The sequence below is a fragment of the Vigna umbellata genome, chromosome 1 (assembly GCF_029865625.1).
Source record: "Vigna umbellata cultivar VRB3 chromosome 1, Vumbellata_1.0, whole genome shotgun sequence".
NCBI classification, from domain to species: domain Eukaryota; kingdom Viridiplantae; phylum Streptophyta; class Magnoliopsida; order Fabales; family Fabaceae; genus Vigna; species Vigna umbellata.
This window is the reverse complement of record NC_142165.1, coordinates 60,580,365-60,594,970: the sequence shown is the minus strand read 5'-3', so window position 1 is coordinate 60,594,970 and position 14,606 is coordinate 60,580,365. Positions and strand designations below refer to the sequence as shown.

The 14,606-nt window shown below is 31.0% G+C and overlaps 1 protein-coding gene across 1 annotated transcript; it reads left to right on the top strand.

Moving 5' to 3' along the window:
• Positions 1-8,118: 8,118 nt before the first annotated feature.
• Positions 8,119-10,149, top strand: UFO (F-box family protein). Its single transcript, XM_047311757.2, has one exon. It carries the CDS (start codon positions 8,648-8,650, stop codon positions 9,965-9,967), a length of 1,320 nt encoding a protein of 439 aa, XP_047167713.1. The 5' UTR covers positions 8,119-8,647; the 3' UTR covers positions 9,968-10,149.
• The last annotated feature ends 4,457 nt before the right edge of the window (positions 10,150-14,606 follow it).

The window sequence follows — 14,606 nt, the reverse complement described above, 5'->3', positions numbered from 1 at the left end:
ATGGTATGAAGTATTTTGGAAGTGTATTTGTAAGAAGAAGTAGAAGTCATCACAAGTGCATAACCTCCCGTGACCGCTCATCAACGTATCATCCGGATGAGTGTCTTTTTGGGTATTGTGGGATGAGTGTCTTTTTGGGTATTGTGGGATGAGTGTCTCTTTGGGTATTGTGGAATGAGTGTCTTTTTGGGTATTGTGGGATGAGTGTCTTTTTGGGTATTGTGGAATGAGTGTCTTTTGGGTATTTTGGAACGAGTGTATGATAGGAATTATGGTATGATGGTTTGAGGGTGTATGACATAATTATTATATGATGTTAGTATCAAAGCAATTATGCATGTTTTATAAATGAGTGTTGCATGTTAGCTCACCCTACTTGTTTGTGTTGTTTGTGTTTGGGTATGTACGATGATCGTATAATTTGTTATACGGGAGTAGATGAAGGAATGTCGTATGATCCAGTACCAATGAAGAAAGAGATTGAAGAATAAGTTAGAAGAATTCGAGTTATATTTAGAAGTTTATAGTTGAAATCTGAGTTTAAAATATGTATAGATATATATCAGCTGTAAATCTTTAAGTGTGAAATTACGGAATGTTACCGTAAATGTAATGTTACAATATATAAATTATGAATTATCCAGTGTGAGATATTGGGATGTTACAGAAATCATTTTTGCTATTTGAAATTGTAGTGGATGTCATGGTTTGTATTGGATTAAGAGCCTTTAAGACTTAAATGCTCTAATACCATATTGAGAAGTAGACTTTAAGTCTCACTCAACCTTACAAAATTGACTTGTAAGATGAGATATACACCTACAATATATATATATATATATATATATATATATATATATATATATATATATATATATATATATACATACATACATATACAGAGAGAGAGAGAGAAAAATTAACCTTATCATTATTCGACGTGGGACTTCCAACACACCTCCTTAAGATGGGCAATATACATATTGTGTGTGAGACTAAACATAATTGTATGTCTAATATAGGGATGACAATGGGTCAGGTCAGATACGGATAGTGTCTACCTGTAACCCGCCCGCTACCCGCACGAGCACCTGTTTCAAAAAAAAATTGCAGATATTTTAAAACCCGCGGGTACCCACAAATATCAAAAAATACATATTTTATACATTTTTAAAATAAAATTACAAAATAATATATGAATTTTAATATAAATAAAATAAAACATAAATTAAAATTTAATTTTAATTAAATTGAATCTAATAAATATAAGTTAATTTTATTTTAAATTAAATTTATTTAAATAAAATATAAATTAAATTATTATTTTCATATTTTGCGTGTAACGCGTATCCGCAGGTCGGGTTAATATCTGCACTCGACTCGTTTATAAGCGGGGTATTAAAATATTCGTTACTCGCAACTCGTGGGTAGTAAATATCTGCGTGTATCAGCTATCCGCCGTGGATTTTATCCTCATTATTCGTGGGTGTAGATGTTTTTGCCATCTCTAATTTGATAACAACTCAATAACAATAGGCCCAATAAATAACAAACTTAACTAGGATAAACTTTTAAGTCATGATTCTTATACTAAAATAAAAAATAAATATATTGAAGGTAAGAGAATAATGTATTAATATAATAGTAATAATTTACATATATAACACATGTTAACATGATCCTATGATTATTAAGTAATAATTAGTTTTACAATCATTGATTAACAATTTCATTAATTATAATGATTGACAATATTAAAAAGGTAATATTGGATACACAAATATAATCAAATCAAGGGATCTTGTTTCTATTTGCGAACAAAGTCAGAAATCCCATGACTCATGCAGGAAACCCATGACTTGCGGATGAAAAATTCTCTAGTTAAGGAGAAATCCATGTCTTGCAAAGAGGAATGAACGATCCAACAACGATTGTGGAACAAATTCACAATTTTGGTGGAGAGGATCTTGCACTAATTGTGGAGTAGCTTCCTTAGAATAACTTATGTGAAACTCTGCTACAAAATTGACATCATATGTGAAGAAATCACTAGAAAAAGAGAATTCTTACAAAATCGTTGTAGAATGAATAAAAAAAAAGGAAAAGTAATGCTACAATTGCGAATGTCAATTTTAAAGAAAGAACAAAACAAGTCATAATAATCTATTTTTATAACACTTTTAAATTACATACTCTTATTTCAAAATAATACAATACCTGATATATAATAATTGAACTTAATTATGTTACTTCAACATAATTGACATTAGATACTTAAAAATAAAACTTAATTGTTCATTGAAATTAGCACAAATGAATGTGAGGAGGAATTAACATGGCGATGTTAGTGTTTGAGTGGAATGGCATGCAAATGCAAGTGGTGATGAGGCATAATAATGTCATAGGTAGGTAGGGTTATTGGGTGAAGGTAGAGTGAGCTTATAGAGAAAAACTTGAGAACCACTTTACAGTTTTGTCAGTTCGATGGTTCCTATGTAGCCCTTGTACCGTGTTAGTAAACTAGGTTTGTTGGATCTCTACATTTTCCATTGCACTTTACCCCATCATAGGATGCTTCTTAATTCCATTTCGTTTTATACTTTATTTAGAATCAAACTGAAATAGAACATCCACAGTAAAGAAATAAAAGAAGGAAAAAAATTAAAAAATAAATAGAGGTACAAACAACAGAGTAAAAATGTCATTTGATAATTATGAAAATGTTTCTTCATTTTGATAGATAGATCAAGTATGAAAATATATTTTTATATTAATTCCAAAATTTAAATTTAAAATGTAGACATCCTACTCTATTATATATTTACTATTTAAAAGTTAAGAATATAGGTAAGTTTTATATTAAAATATGACTTTTCCTTTTTTTTCTTTTTGATCCATATAAAAAATTATAAAAGTTAGTTTTAGGTACTTCTGAATAAATAAAAATAAATAAAAACAAACCCATGTTTTTATAAGCACAACTTGCCATATTTTGCAATTTTTTAAAATTTAATATAATATAATGTTTTCCTTAGTGATGTTGATCTAAAAATTTCAATTTTACTAAATATTAGTATTTATTAAAATATAATCATTATTTGAATCATGTGTTTTGTTTTATTTACATTTGTCGAATTTAAGATTTTAAATATTCAAAATAAATCTCAAATCTACGGTATATTTCATAGATTAATATTAAAAAATTTAAATTTGATCTCATAGGTTGGTGGATTAAACATTCATTAATTCATTGACAAGTTTTTTGTTTTCAATTTAAAAAAAAATTTAACAATTTTTTTCTAATTCAAATCTAAATAAATTTTAATCCAAAATGATGTTAAATTAAAAAGATAATTCAAAATAAAAAATATAATACAATTCAAATACAGTCCAAAATCATCTTAAATTTCAAATATAATGAAAAACAAACACAAAAATCAAAGTTAAGTGGATTGGCGAGCTAACCATGCTCACCGCGAATTCAACACTCAGATGAGTGAGATTTTAGTAGGTCGGACTCAAAATTAACCCATATCAAAATTTCAATTTTTTTTAATGTAGTGAATCGAATTAACTCATTTATTCCAACCCATTTTAACAATACTAAATAAAATCATTTGTTAAATTCAGTACATTTTAGTAATATAGTATTTATTAAATAAAGACTTTGCTTAAATAGTTTCCTTTACTACTACGTTTGTAAACTATTATTCTCCGTACTACATAGGAATTATTCTAGAAGGATGTAAAACGTTCCCATCTTTTAACATAAATAATATATATATATATATATATATATATATATATATATATATATATATATATATATAAAGAAAAAGAATTAATTTAACTTTTTCATTTTTTCATAAGGAATGCTTTATTGTGATGGATATCAATCCAAATTATTATACTCATCTTTTAATATTTGATTGTCAATAAAATATTTACAAACACCTTTTTTTAATACATTTCGATTTTAATTGGTTGAGAAAACATCAAGTCGCATTTGAAATATTATCTGTTTTAAGATTTAGAATTCTACAATTTTATTTTGAATTTAAAGATGTTTTTGAGAAAAATATATTTAAATTAACTTTAATTTTAAGTTTTAAATAATATAAGGGTATTAGACGTACGGAACATTAATTGAGATAACAAAGCAACAATGAGTATAATCTATACATCCGTATCCATTATCTATTGTTGGATACTTGAAGCATGCAACTCTAATTATGGTATAGTCAGCTCAAGCTAGTTTTTGTTTTTCGTATTCTAGACACTTTAATATCACACACACATTAATTGGTCTCAGTATTTTGACTATTTATATAATATCCTTTTATCCCCTCATTTTAAGATATTACACTTTTCTTTTTCTAGTTTATCTCATGTTAGTGTTCCACACACTTTTGTTTTTTTTTTATTGTATAATATTTCATTTGATAGCTTAGAATTATTAAAACAACATCATATAATCAATACTTAAGAATATATAACTCAAAGATATATACTGTTATTATAGTCATCTAAAATATAACTAATATATATATATATATATATATATATATGATTTTACACAATTAAAAAATAAAATTATACTAAAGTCTATAAAAAAAAACTTATATAAAACAAAATCATTGTAAATTATAGTAGATTACAGTCATTATCCTAAATTATATCAACAAATATATTATTACATGTTCATACCATTAAGATGATAATTAGAAACAAATAAAATAAACAAAAAAAGTAAAATAATGTGAAGAAAAAGTATTCATTAATTAGTTTATTTTCCGTTAATTCAAGTTACTTTAAAAAATAATTCTATTTGATAAAAACATCTTTACTAGTACTTCATTTATGTTGTAAGGTATTTTTGTACAAAATAATATTTTTTATTTATTTTAAAGTGACAAATAACTTGAGATAAAATATTATTCTAAAGTGAGAAATAAAATGAAATAATGAAATGGGAAGAATATTAAAGGGAGCCAAATTTGAAGTGAATACACAGGGAACAAAATACACTTAATGGACAGTGTTTCGGTGTAAATGTTGGGATCGAGATATGAACCTCTTGAGTCGTCTCCACTCCTTCTGTCGTGTCTTTATCTTCGTTTCCTTTGCTTTATCCACCAACTTAAGGGAGAATGGGAGGGTACCTGCGAAGGCACTCCGACGCTCAAGTCAGAAAAAATGGGAATTGTAGAACTCTCTCAGTTCAATAATAGTAGTAAAAAATCATCAATCTCGCCTAGGAAAAACGTACCCTTTTTTCCCCTCTGCTTTTCATATTTTAAAACAGTAAAATAAACCGTTTACCTGAAAATCTGGTCGGTTATAGAAGTTGACCACCTGGAAATTGTAACCGTTAGATCGTGCTTAATATTGGGTCAGTTACTCCCGTGGTTCGTGGCATTAGACTGATATGTCTAACCGTCTGATATTTCTAACCGTTGATTAAGATTTAATATGTTCAATTTGACTAAAGTTGACCGGAGGTGTTTCTCTTGAAACTAACTGGATTGTCGCGACATCACTGGTTAATTGCCGATAGTCTAGTGTATCGACACAAACATGCGAGCGTTATATGTCGCGACGTCGCTTGGATGATTGTCGATTATCTAGTGTATCGACACAATCATGCGAGCGTTATGTGTCGCTAGGTTGGTTGTCGATCATCTAGTGTATCGACACAATCATGTGAGCGTTATGTGTCGCTACGACGCTTGGTTGATTGTCGATCATCTAGTGCATCGACACAATCATGCGAACGCGATAATACGATCGTTTTAACGTTTGATGTCCAAAAGGTAAGTCGCGGGTTCGGCATTGACCTTGTGATGTTTTCGTCATACAATTGGTGAATTTAGGTATCCTACGGTACAGAGAGAAATACAAATAACATATTTTTCTGATTAATTAGTTTACATGGCATGTTTCGTTAATATTATTGATTAACTTTTTTCCCAAGATATTAAATAATAGGAAGGATTTACAATAATATATATATATATATATATATATATATATATATATATATATATATATATATATTCTAATAAGTTTCAATAGCATACTTAATAGAACATAAGAAAACTGAGATTTAAGAAAAAAAAAGTGTCGAATTAGTGTTTATAATTATTATATCAACTACAAAAATGTCATCCGATCAGGAGGCATTATATGAATACTTCTATTATAATTAAAAACAGAAAAAAATAATAAAATAGAGTAGGAAAATAGAAGGAAAAAACACAGATGTTAATTAATAAAGTTTTAGAATGACAGAGTGTGACCAAAATAAATATGAAGAATATTTGGTAGCAGAAGATCGAAGTGCTTCAGTTTGCAATTTCAATTAGGAAATCATCTTTGGATATTTTGTACATAAATTTTGTTTGCACTCTCTTATCTTCCACTACACTGCGTCAAGTTGATGTCTACGTCGATTGTGTAAGTGAAAATTCTTAGCAGACACGGCCCAGCAAGGGGTTCTGGTCAGTGTCAAAACTGCTACACATCAGTAGTGACACAATCCCAGCATGAGATTTGGCACATTATAACATTACAAGATTACTAATAAGAACAAAAAAAAAACTATAAGATTAACGAGGAAAGTGAAAAACATTAGAGACAGGTTTTTTAGTATATGGTTATGTAAATATTAAGAAGGAGGGTTGCATTGTTTGTTTGACTTTGTGTATGGAAATTAAAAAGAAAAGGGATGGTTGAGTTGGGGATTGCTTGGGAGTGAACATAATTTACTAAATATGTTTGGTTAGGCTTTTTCTGAAAATGGAGATTTCTTGAAGGAACAGAAAGATTTCGAAAGCAGAGGATGAACACTTTTTCCATAAGTTGAAGGAGTGTTGAATGGGAGAGATTGACACGAACAAGACAGCGTGACAGAAGAGGGGGGAAGGGGGGGCTTTTCTGACTGAGATTTGCTTCCCTTAACAAAACCAAACAAAAGCCAATTGGGTGAGAGAAAGGGAATATTATGACTCATAGAAAGAAGAAAGGAATAGTGAATAAGTTGAATGAATGAATATGATGAATAAGAAAGGATGATGAAGGAACTAATATAGCATGCTAATAGTATATAGTATAGCTTTGTGTATGGCATGAGTACAGCTAGCTTTAGCAGCACCAAAAGCTTTTCCTTTTGGTAGTTCACGCCTCCCTCTGCTCTGTAAACTGTAAAGAAACCTATCACTTCGATGGGATTGGACGTATGCATGTATCATCTGACACCACACTTTGTATCATTCTGATTTTATTCATATCATTTCTTCACCAACTCATCTATAATCAACAAATACATAACCTTCTCATGCATTAATCATCAATTTTTTTTTTCATTTAATTACTTCTCTCTTACTTGTTAGAGTTTTAGTAAAAATCAACAAAACTATAAAATGGCCTAAAACCTCAAGTTGTTTTCAGCAGTAACTTTTATAACAAAACTTGAGCAAAAACCCTAAAAACTATAAAATTATTTTCATGAAAGAGTCGTGAGTTTTCAGCAATAAATATATTATGATATAATGACTTTTTTTAAGTAAGATTTGATGCACCTTTTCCATGCTAGAGTTGTCATCTACATACATATGAAGTGTACTTCTCATTGATGGCCTTGTTTTGTCCCTTTGTGGGAATAACCTGCGTTTGAACAAGAGCAACGAGAAAAAGAAAAAGGAAATGCCGCTACTCTTTGAGATTTATGACAGAGAAATTGGTTTGGATTTGGATGAATATTGAATCAACACTCATGAACACTATTTTATATGCCCCCATGTGTTTGTCCTAGCAGGGTGTTGCGCTTTCATCAATTGCATCTGTCTCACTTTTCTGCCACTATGTCCTTCCAACCTCGGCCTTGACAAAACAACACTGAAATGATAGATGCATTCATCAGAATCACTTGCCTTTTCTTTCTCTTTCTTTCTCATCCTCCAAAAGATGCCAACACACACAGATATGCATCCACTAATTAATTAATTATGCTATCACCAAATGAACAATTCAACAACCCAAACATGTTCTTTCATCTTATATATACACTTGTCCCCACTTACCACCAATGCCACAACACAACACACCAAAACACAACACCCAATAATTTCTTTCTTCACATCATAACCACCACCAACTTCTAAATCCCACGTCTTTTGTTCCATTTCTGGTTGTGTTGCATCACACTTCTTCACTTCCAAAACCGTCTTCCCTTCTCTCCATTCTCCAACACCCCACTGAAAATGAGGAACAGAAACAACCATCCCAGGTGATTGCTATAGCTAGGAGGAGTCAGCAAACAACATGACAACAACAACAGCTTCAACAATTATCCTTCCAAAAGCCACTTTTTTCGTTTTCCCTTGTGGAAGCTACACTGCTTTCCCCTCTTAGGTTGTTCCCTAAAATCATTTCCACACCCATTTTCCTCACTATTACGCAGCAAAACAAGAAACCATGCATAACCTTTCCTTTAACATTAAAGGCAAGCCTATCTAGCATAAAAAAAAACTGCACTACACTCCTCAACATTTCCCATTTCCTCCACTCTTTTACTTTGTGTTTAACCAAGCAAACACAGATAATCTTATACATATCCATCTCGAGCCAACCGAATATATTTATATATATGGAAGGTTTTCACCCTTCTATGACGTCTCCTTTTTCGTACACATTCCCCATCAGTGGTGCTGGAAGTAGTACTACTACTAGCAATCTTACCACTGCCACTTACAGCACTTCTAGTCTATGGATGAACAGCAGAATATGGAGCAAGCTCCCTCAGAGGCTTCTCGACCGTGTCATAGCCTTCCTTCCTCCACCAGCTTTCTTTCGTGCACGTTGTGTTTGCAAGAGATGGTATGCCCTTCTCTTCTCCAACACCTTCCTTGAATTATACCTCCAAGTCTCTCCACACCGCCACTGGTTCATATTCTTCAAGCACCACAAAACTCGCAAGAGCTACATCTACAAGAACAACAACAACGGTAGTGGCTGTGGACATGGTGCAGCCTCTTCCTGTGAAGAAGGGTACCTCTTTGATCCCTCTGACATGGCATGGTATCGCATTTCCTTTGCTTTGGTTCCTTCTGGCTTCTCTCCAGCCTCTTCTTCTGCTGGTTTACTTTGTTGGGTTTCTGACGAGGCTGGTCCTAAGACCATGCTTCTGTGCAACCCTTTGGTTGGTTCTATCACTCAGTTACCTCCAACGTTGAGACCTAGACTATTCCCTTCCATTGGCTTAACCATCAGCCCCACCTGCATAGATGTCACTGTTGCCGGGGATGACATGATATCTCCTTATGCAGTGAAGAACTTGACATCTGAAAGCTTTCACATCGATGGAGGAGGGTTTTACTCCTTGTGGGGCACTACCTCTTCTCTGCCTAGGCTTTGCAGCCTTGAATCCGGTCGAATGGTTTACGCTGAAGGAAAGTTTTACTGCATGAATTGCAGCCCTTTCAGCGTCCTGGCTTATGACATCACATCAAACAACTGGTTCAAAATACAAGCCCCAATGAGGAGGTTCCTTAGGTCTCCCAACCTCGTTGAGTGCAAGGGGAAGCTGCTTCTTGTTGCGGCTGTTGAGAAGAGCAAGCTGAACGTGCCAAAGAGTTTGAGGGTGTGGAGTTTGCAGGCTTGTGGGACGATGTGGGTGGAGTCAGAGAGAATGCCGCAGCAGCTTTATATTCAGTTTGCTGAATTAGAAGTTGGAAACGGGTTTGAATGTGTAGGGCATGGGGATTTTATTGTGATCATGATTCGTGGAACAGACAAAGCGTTGCTGTTTGATATATGCAGGAAGAGGTGGCAGTGGATTCCACCTTGTCCTTACATTGCACATGATGGCTTTGAATTGCATGGTTTTGCATATGAACCTAGACTCGCCACTCCTGTCACTGGTCTCCTTGATCAATTGGCTCTTCCCTTCCACACTTTTGGTGCTTAAATCAGAAAATCATTTTCAACTTTGTCATATATATTCTATGATTTAATCATGCCATGGTAATCAAGGAATGCATGTCGCATATTAGCTAGGAGAATGAAAAACTAATGATGTCTTAGTGATTTGGTTTGTAGAATCAATATTAACGTGTCACTACACTGGTTAATTACTTAGCTGTTACAATATTTCTGAGGTGCGGTTTGAAATCTAATCAACTAAGTTGTGAATGCAATTTTAAATTGCCTCTTTTTTGCTGTTATCAGCTTCCACATGCAGCAGCTAAAATGTCTATTATTACCTGTTATTTTCCTGCTCCCTCCAATGAACTCATTCAATAAGGTCTCATGGAGAAAGTTTAATCAGTGATGTATTATCATATATACCGATATGAACGTTTAAATTTTACCTTGTTTCCATTCATTTCTTGCTGCCTTCTATTGAGCTAAATCAATCTCGTGACCTCTGAAAATTGGACTAATATTTTGCATCCAAGAGATAAGCTATTGCTTCTTTACCAAATTATTCCACGTTTCTTCACTGATATTGATGCAATATTTACAAGAGGAATGACATATAGTATGTATACTTTTTCTATATAATTATTTGAAAGCTTTGGAGTAAGTAAAACATTTTTTAAATATTATTATTCTAAAAGACATGTCAATTACTAGATATTAAAATAAGGTTCAGAACATTATTTCCCTTTTATAATATATTTTTATAGTTTATCTTTTTATCATTATTTAAATTACTCATCTTTTTTTTTAAATTGAATTGTAAGAATTGTTTATTAGGGTTTATCCAAGTTTATTACGAATTTTAAAAATTTAGCTAAAAAAGAGTTTGATAATAAGTTAACATAATTTTGCTAAACGCATAAGAATTTAATAATTAAGTTGAGAATTTGAAAATTTTAAAAAGGGAGTAACAATTCTTATATCCCTTTGACAAATTCATAAGTTTTACAATGTAATTAACAACTAATAAATTTTAGCTTCATCGCATCGAAAGAGTGCTTCCAAATTTTGACACAAGTAAATACTACAAAGTAGTATTAAATTAAGCAATTTTTATCTGTATTTTTTAGTGTATACTAACTTCTGAACGTGTTTGGTTTCAATTGAATTACACAACTTATACATCATATATAAAGGAACTAAATTAAAAAGTTAGGATTCGAAAAATGTGGAATCAAGGAACTCAATGTTTTATAATATCTTTGAATTAAAATCTAGATATTATATTTTATAGTATTTAAGTTATAGGCTTAGGGAGAAAGATGAATTAGTAATACAACTGTTTAGAAAATGGTCAACATAGAGATGAGTTGGAAGCCTTAGAAGACAGAAGCAATATGCAGTACTCTATCATGACTGCAGAAGCACAAGGAAACATCGATTCTAACAAGTCATTTGTTTCACTTCCTAAAGACATCACTAGAATTTTGAGATATTTATTGTATTACGTACTCATGTTGTTTGTGCTTGGTCAAATTAAACTTTATACAGCTAGTGAATTCTTATGATATATTTAGTAAGCTACTAAGGTGAGTTCTCTTGGAAAGTTTTGAGAAATATCGTCATTTCTTTCTTTCAGTTTTGTAAATAAAGGTTGTACATATTTTATATATTTCTTGCTAATAAAAAAATGAGTTCAAAATCAGATAAAAAAAAAAGAAAAAAAGAACAAGAGAAGAACAAAGTGAGTGTGCGTATTACTGATACACAGTACATATATATAAGACATCGAATCATGTGTAGAAAACTGTTGGACATATATTTTGGTTTGACCATCTGCAAAATGGTTGAATTGCAAACTATCAAACTTCAGAATTCTCAAAACTACATGTGTGTAATGGCCATATATATATATATATATATATTCACCAAGCATGCAAGAGTTGAACCAATGAAATTTAGGAGCTTCCGAAAAAATCTTCAAAGAAAGATGGTTTGAGCCCTTCTAGCTATTAATTTGTACCAGTTGATAATTCTGAACTTAATAAGGTTGTTGTGTTTGAGTTTAGCTTAATACTGCATGCTACAGTATCATTGGTCTATGATCTCTGCACAACACCCCAAATCTCTAATGAACTATGATGGCTTGGTATAAAAGAAAACTTTTGTTTTAGAAGAAGGTGCGATCTACTGTTCACGATTGCGTGTTAATGATTTTTCCCCTAGTATTGGTATTGTGGCTAATTTGGGAAGGTCAAATGGATATAGCAGTAAGAAACTTACATTTTTGCTTATATGATTCCCACGTCTCTAATTGAAATTCATGGTTTTTTTAAAGTGGATTCACTTGTACACAACTCTTTTTCTTTCCTTTTTAATTCTAGCACCTCTCATGAGTATTCTTACTCCAATGTAACATCTCTTTTCAAGTTCTTAAATAAATTTCTTTATTTTCGGTTAAAAAATCGCATTTTTATATTTTATCAATAATTTATTTATTAAGTTAAAGTTATTTAATTTTCAGAATAGATAAAATATTAAAAAAATAAGAGATTTATTCATATTTTTCAAAATATTTTTAATAATAATAAAAGTATATATTTAACTATGTTAAATTTTATTTAAAAACAATGAAAACAAACATAATTACACAATTAGATCAATGCAAAATTCTAAAGTTAATAAATATTTACACAATTTAAAATAATTAATTCGGTAATAGTTCATCACTACAAAAATATTTTTTCTGTCATATGACAAAAATGTTGTTACAAAAAGTGTAAGTTCAGTAATATTTTTTTTTTTTGTAACAAGTTTGTGTCTTTTTTAAACTGTGTATCAATCATAAAAATTATGTTAGTGAGAAATCTTTGTATCATCAAATGTTCATCTTTAAAATTGTGCATCACAAACTATATTACAAAAGGTATTAAAAGAATGAGTGATGATTTTTGTTTCTCACAGCTAGTGTGTCACATAAGTGATCATAATAAAACATATTGGATATATATTAACAATGTTTAAAATTTGAGATATAGAGAAAATTCAAATGGTTACAAACCCATGACATATAATTTAAGAGGACATATAAACATAAAATTCCTTAAGGCTTTTCAAATGCTCTTATAGAGTTGGTGTGGTGTTGGTGCTTGGATTTGATGCAATAAGACAATAATTACAATAGAAATGGAGTAATTAGGATTGACAAAATAGAGCAAAATTAATGCCTCTAATAGAAATTCTTAAATGGTTCATTGCACACAAAGTGAATTCTTGGTTCAAAGCATTTTAAGAGATTGATACAGAGAGATTCGTGTGTAATATTTACTTTTAATTTTCATTTCACTAATGAAGCAACTAACTTATTTGTTTAATTTTAGAAATAAAAGATAAACTTCATTCCAACATGTTGATATCTTTTTCAAAAGACTCATATGACAACTAAAAATGACTCTAAGTTCACAAAATTATTGAGTTGGATAATGGTTTTACCACTTCAAGCTTTTAATACAGTAATTCATGTGAACAATTAATATTGAATCTCACTTTGATTATTTTTTTCTTTCAGGATGGTTATGAAAAACTTAAGGCTCACTGAGATTCCCCCAAGTCACATTGAAAGATGGTGTGTCCAGTCATCCATTTGATGATGTCATATTATGCAATCTTGTAAGAGGATTGAACAAAAGAGAAAGACTTTATATATGGCCTAGGATCAACAAAGTGAAAAATTCATAAAACCTTCAACTTCTTCAAATGTCATCACATAAGGAGAATTTCAGTAAATGAGACATCTTATATCTAACTTATTTACATAAAAGGACATGATAATTTCTCGAACATGAGCTACATATGTTTTACTAGTGCAAAAAAACTTCCGATGTCGGTGTTTTTCGGTCTTTAACGTCCAAGCATAAGCCAACAACATATCGAAAGACATTAATTTGACATCAGAAAATATCATCGACGTTTTTCGATGTTGGAAAACTATGCACACCAACATCCTATGACGTCCATCGCAATCCTCTTGACACTTAGTGGAGATCCAAAGGATGGTTTTTGTAGAATGGAAAGGGGATATTTGATATCTGAAAATGGGATCACCAACGTCAATATCGTTGAGTCACACCTTCTCGTTCAGATAAAATTTCCCCCTCGAGTGGGCATTATAAGGGATTTGATATCGTAATATGCACTTTCTGATGTTAAATTGACGTTGAAAATGGCAACGCGTGATGTCAATCAACATCTATTAACATCGAGTAGTGCAACGCCCGATGTCTTTTTAGTATATTTTTTTTATAAAAGCTTCGTTTTTTCAATATTACCACACCTGAAAATTAGAAAATCAATTTTTGCATTTGATATATCCAGAAATTATCTATTCACAATTCAAACTACAACTAAAGCTATGACAAATAAAACTAAAAACTAAAACTATCAATATCAAAACAAAAAGAATTGAAAGTAAATTATTTTAGCCTAACTCCATCTCTTCCAAAGATATGATGCTCAATCTTGTCTTAGCTTCCTAATTGTGGCATCTGTTAATGCGGAATGATTGTTGAACCGCTATAAAAACAAGAAAACTTGACTATTATTTTCATTATAATGTTCAAAGTTGAATGTGATTTGTAAGATTTTAAAGTTAAATTATTACCTCAGTCCAATCATCTCTAATTCTT

Coding starts and splice junctions, on each gene's coding strand:
- UFO (XM_047311757.2), top strand. CDS start 8,648: ATGGAAGGTTTTCACCCTTCTATGACGTCTCCTTTTTCGTACACATTC.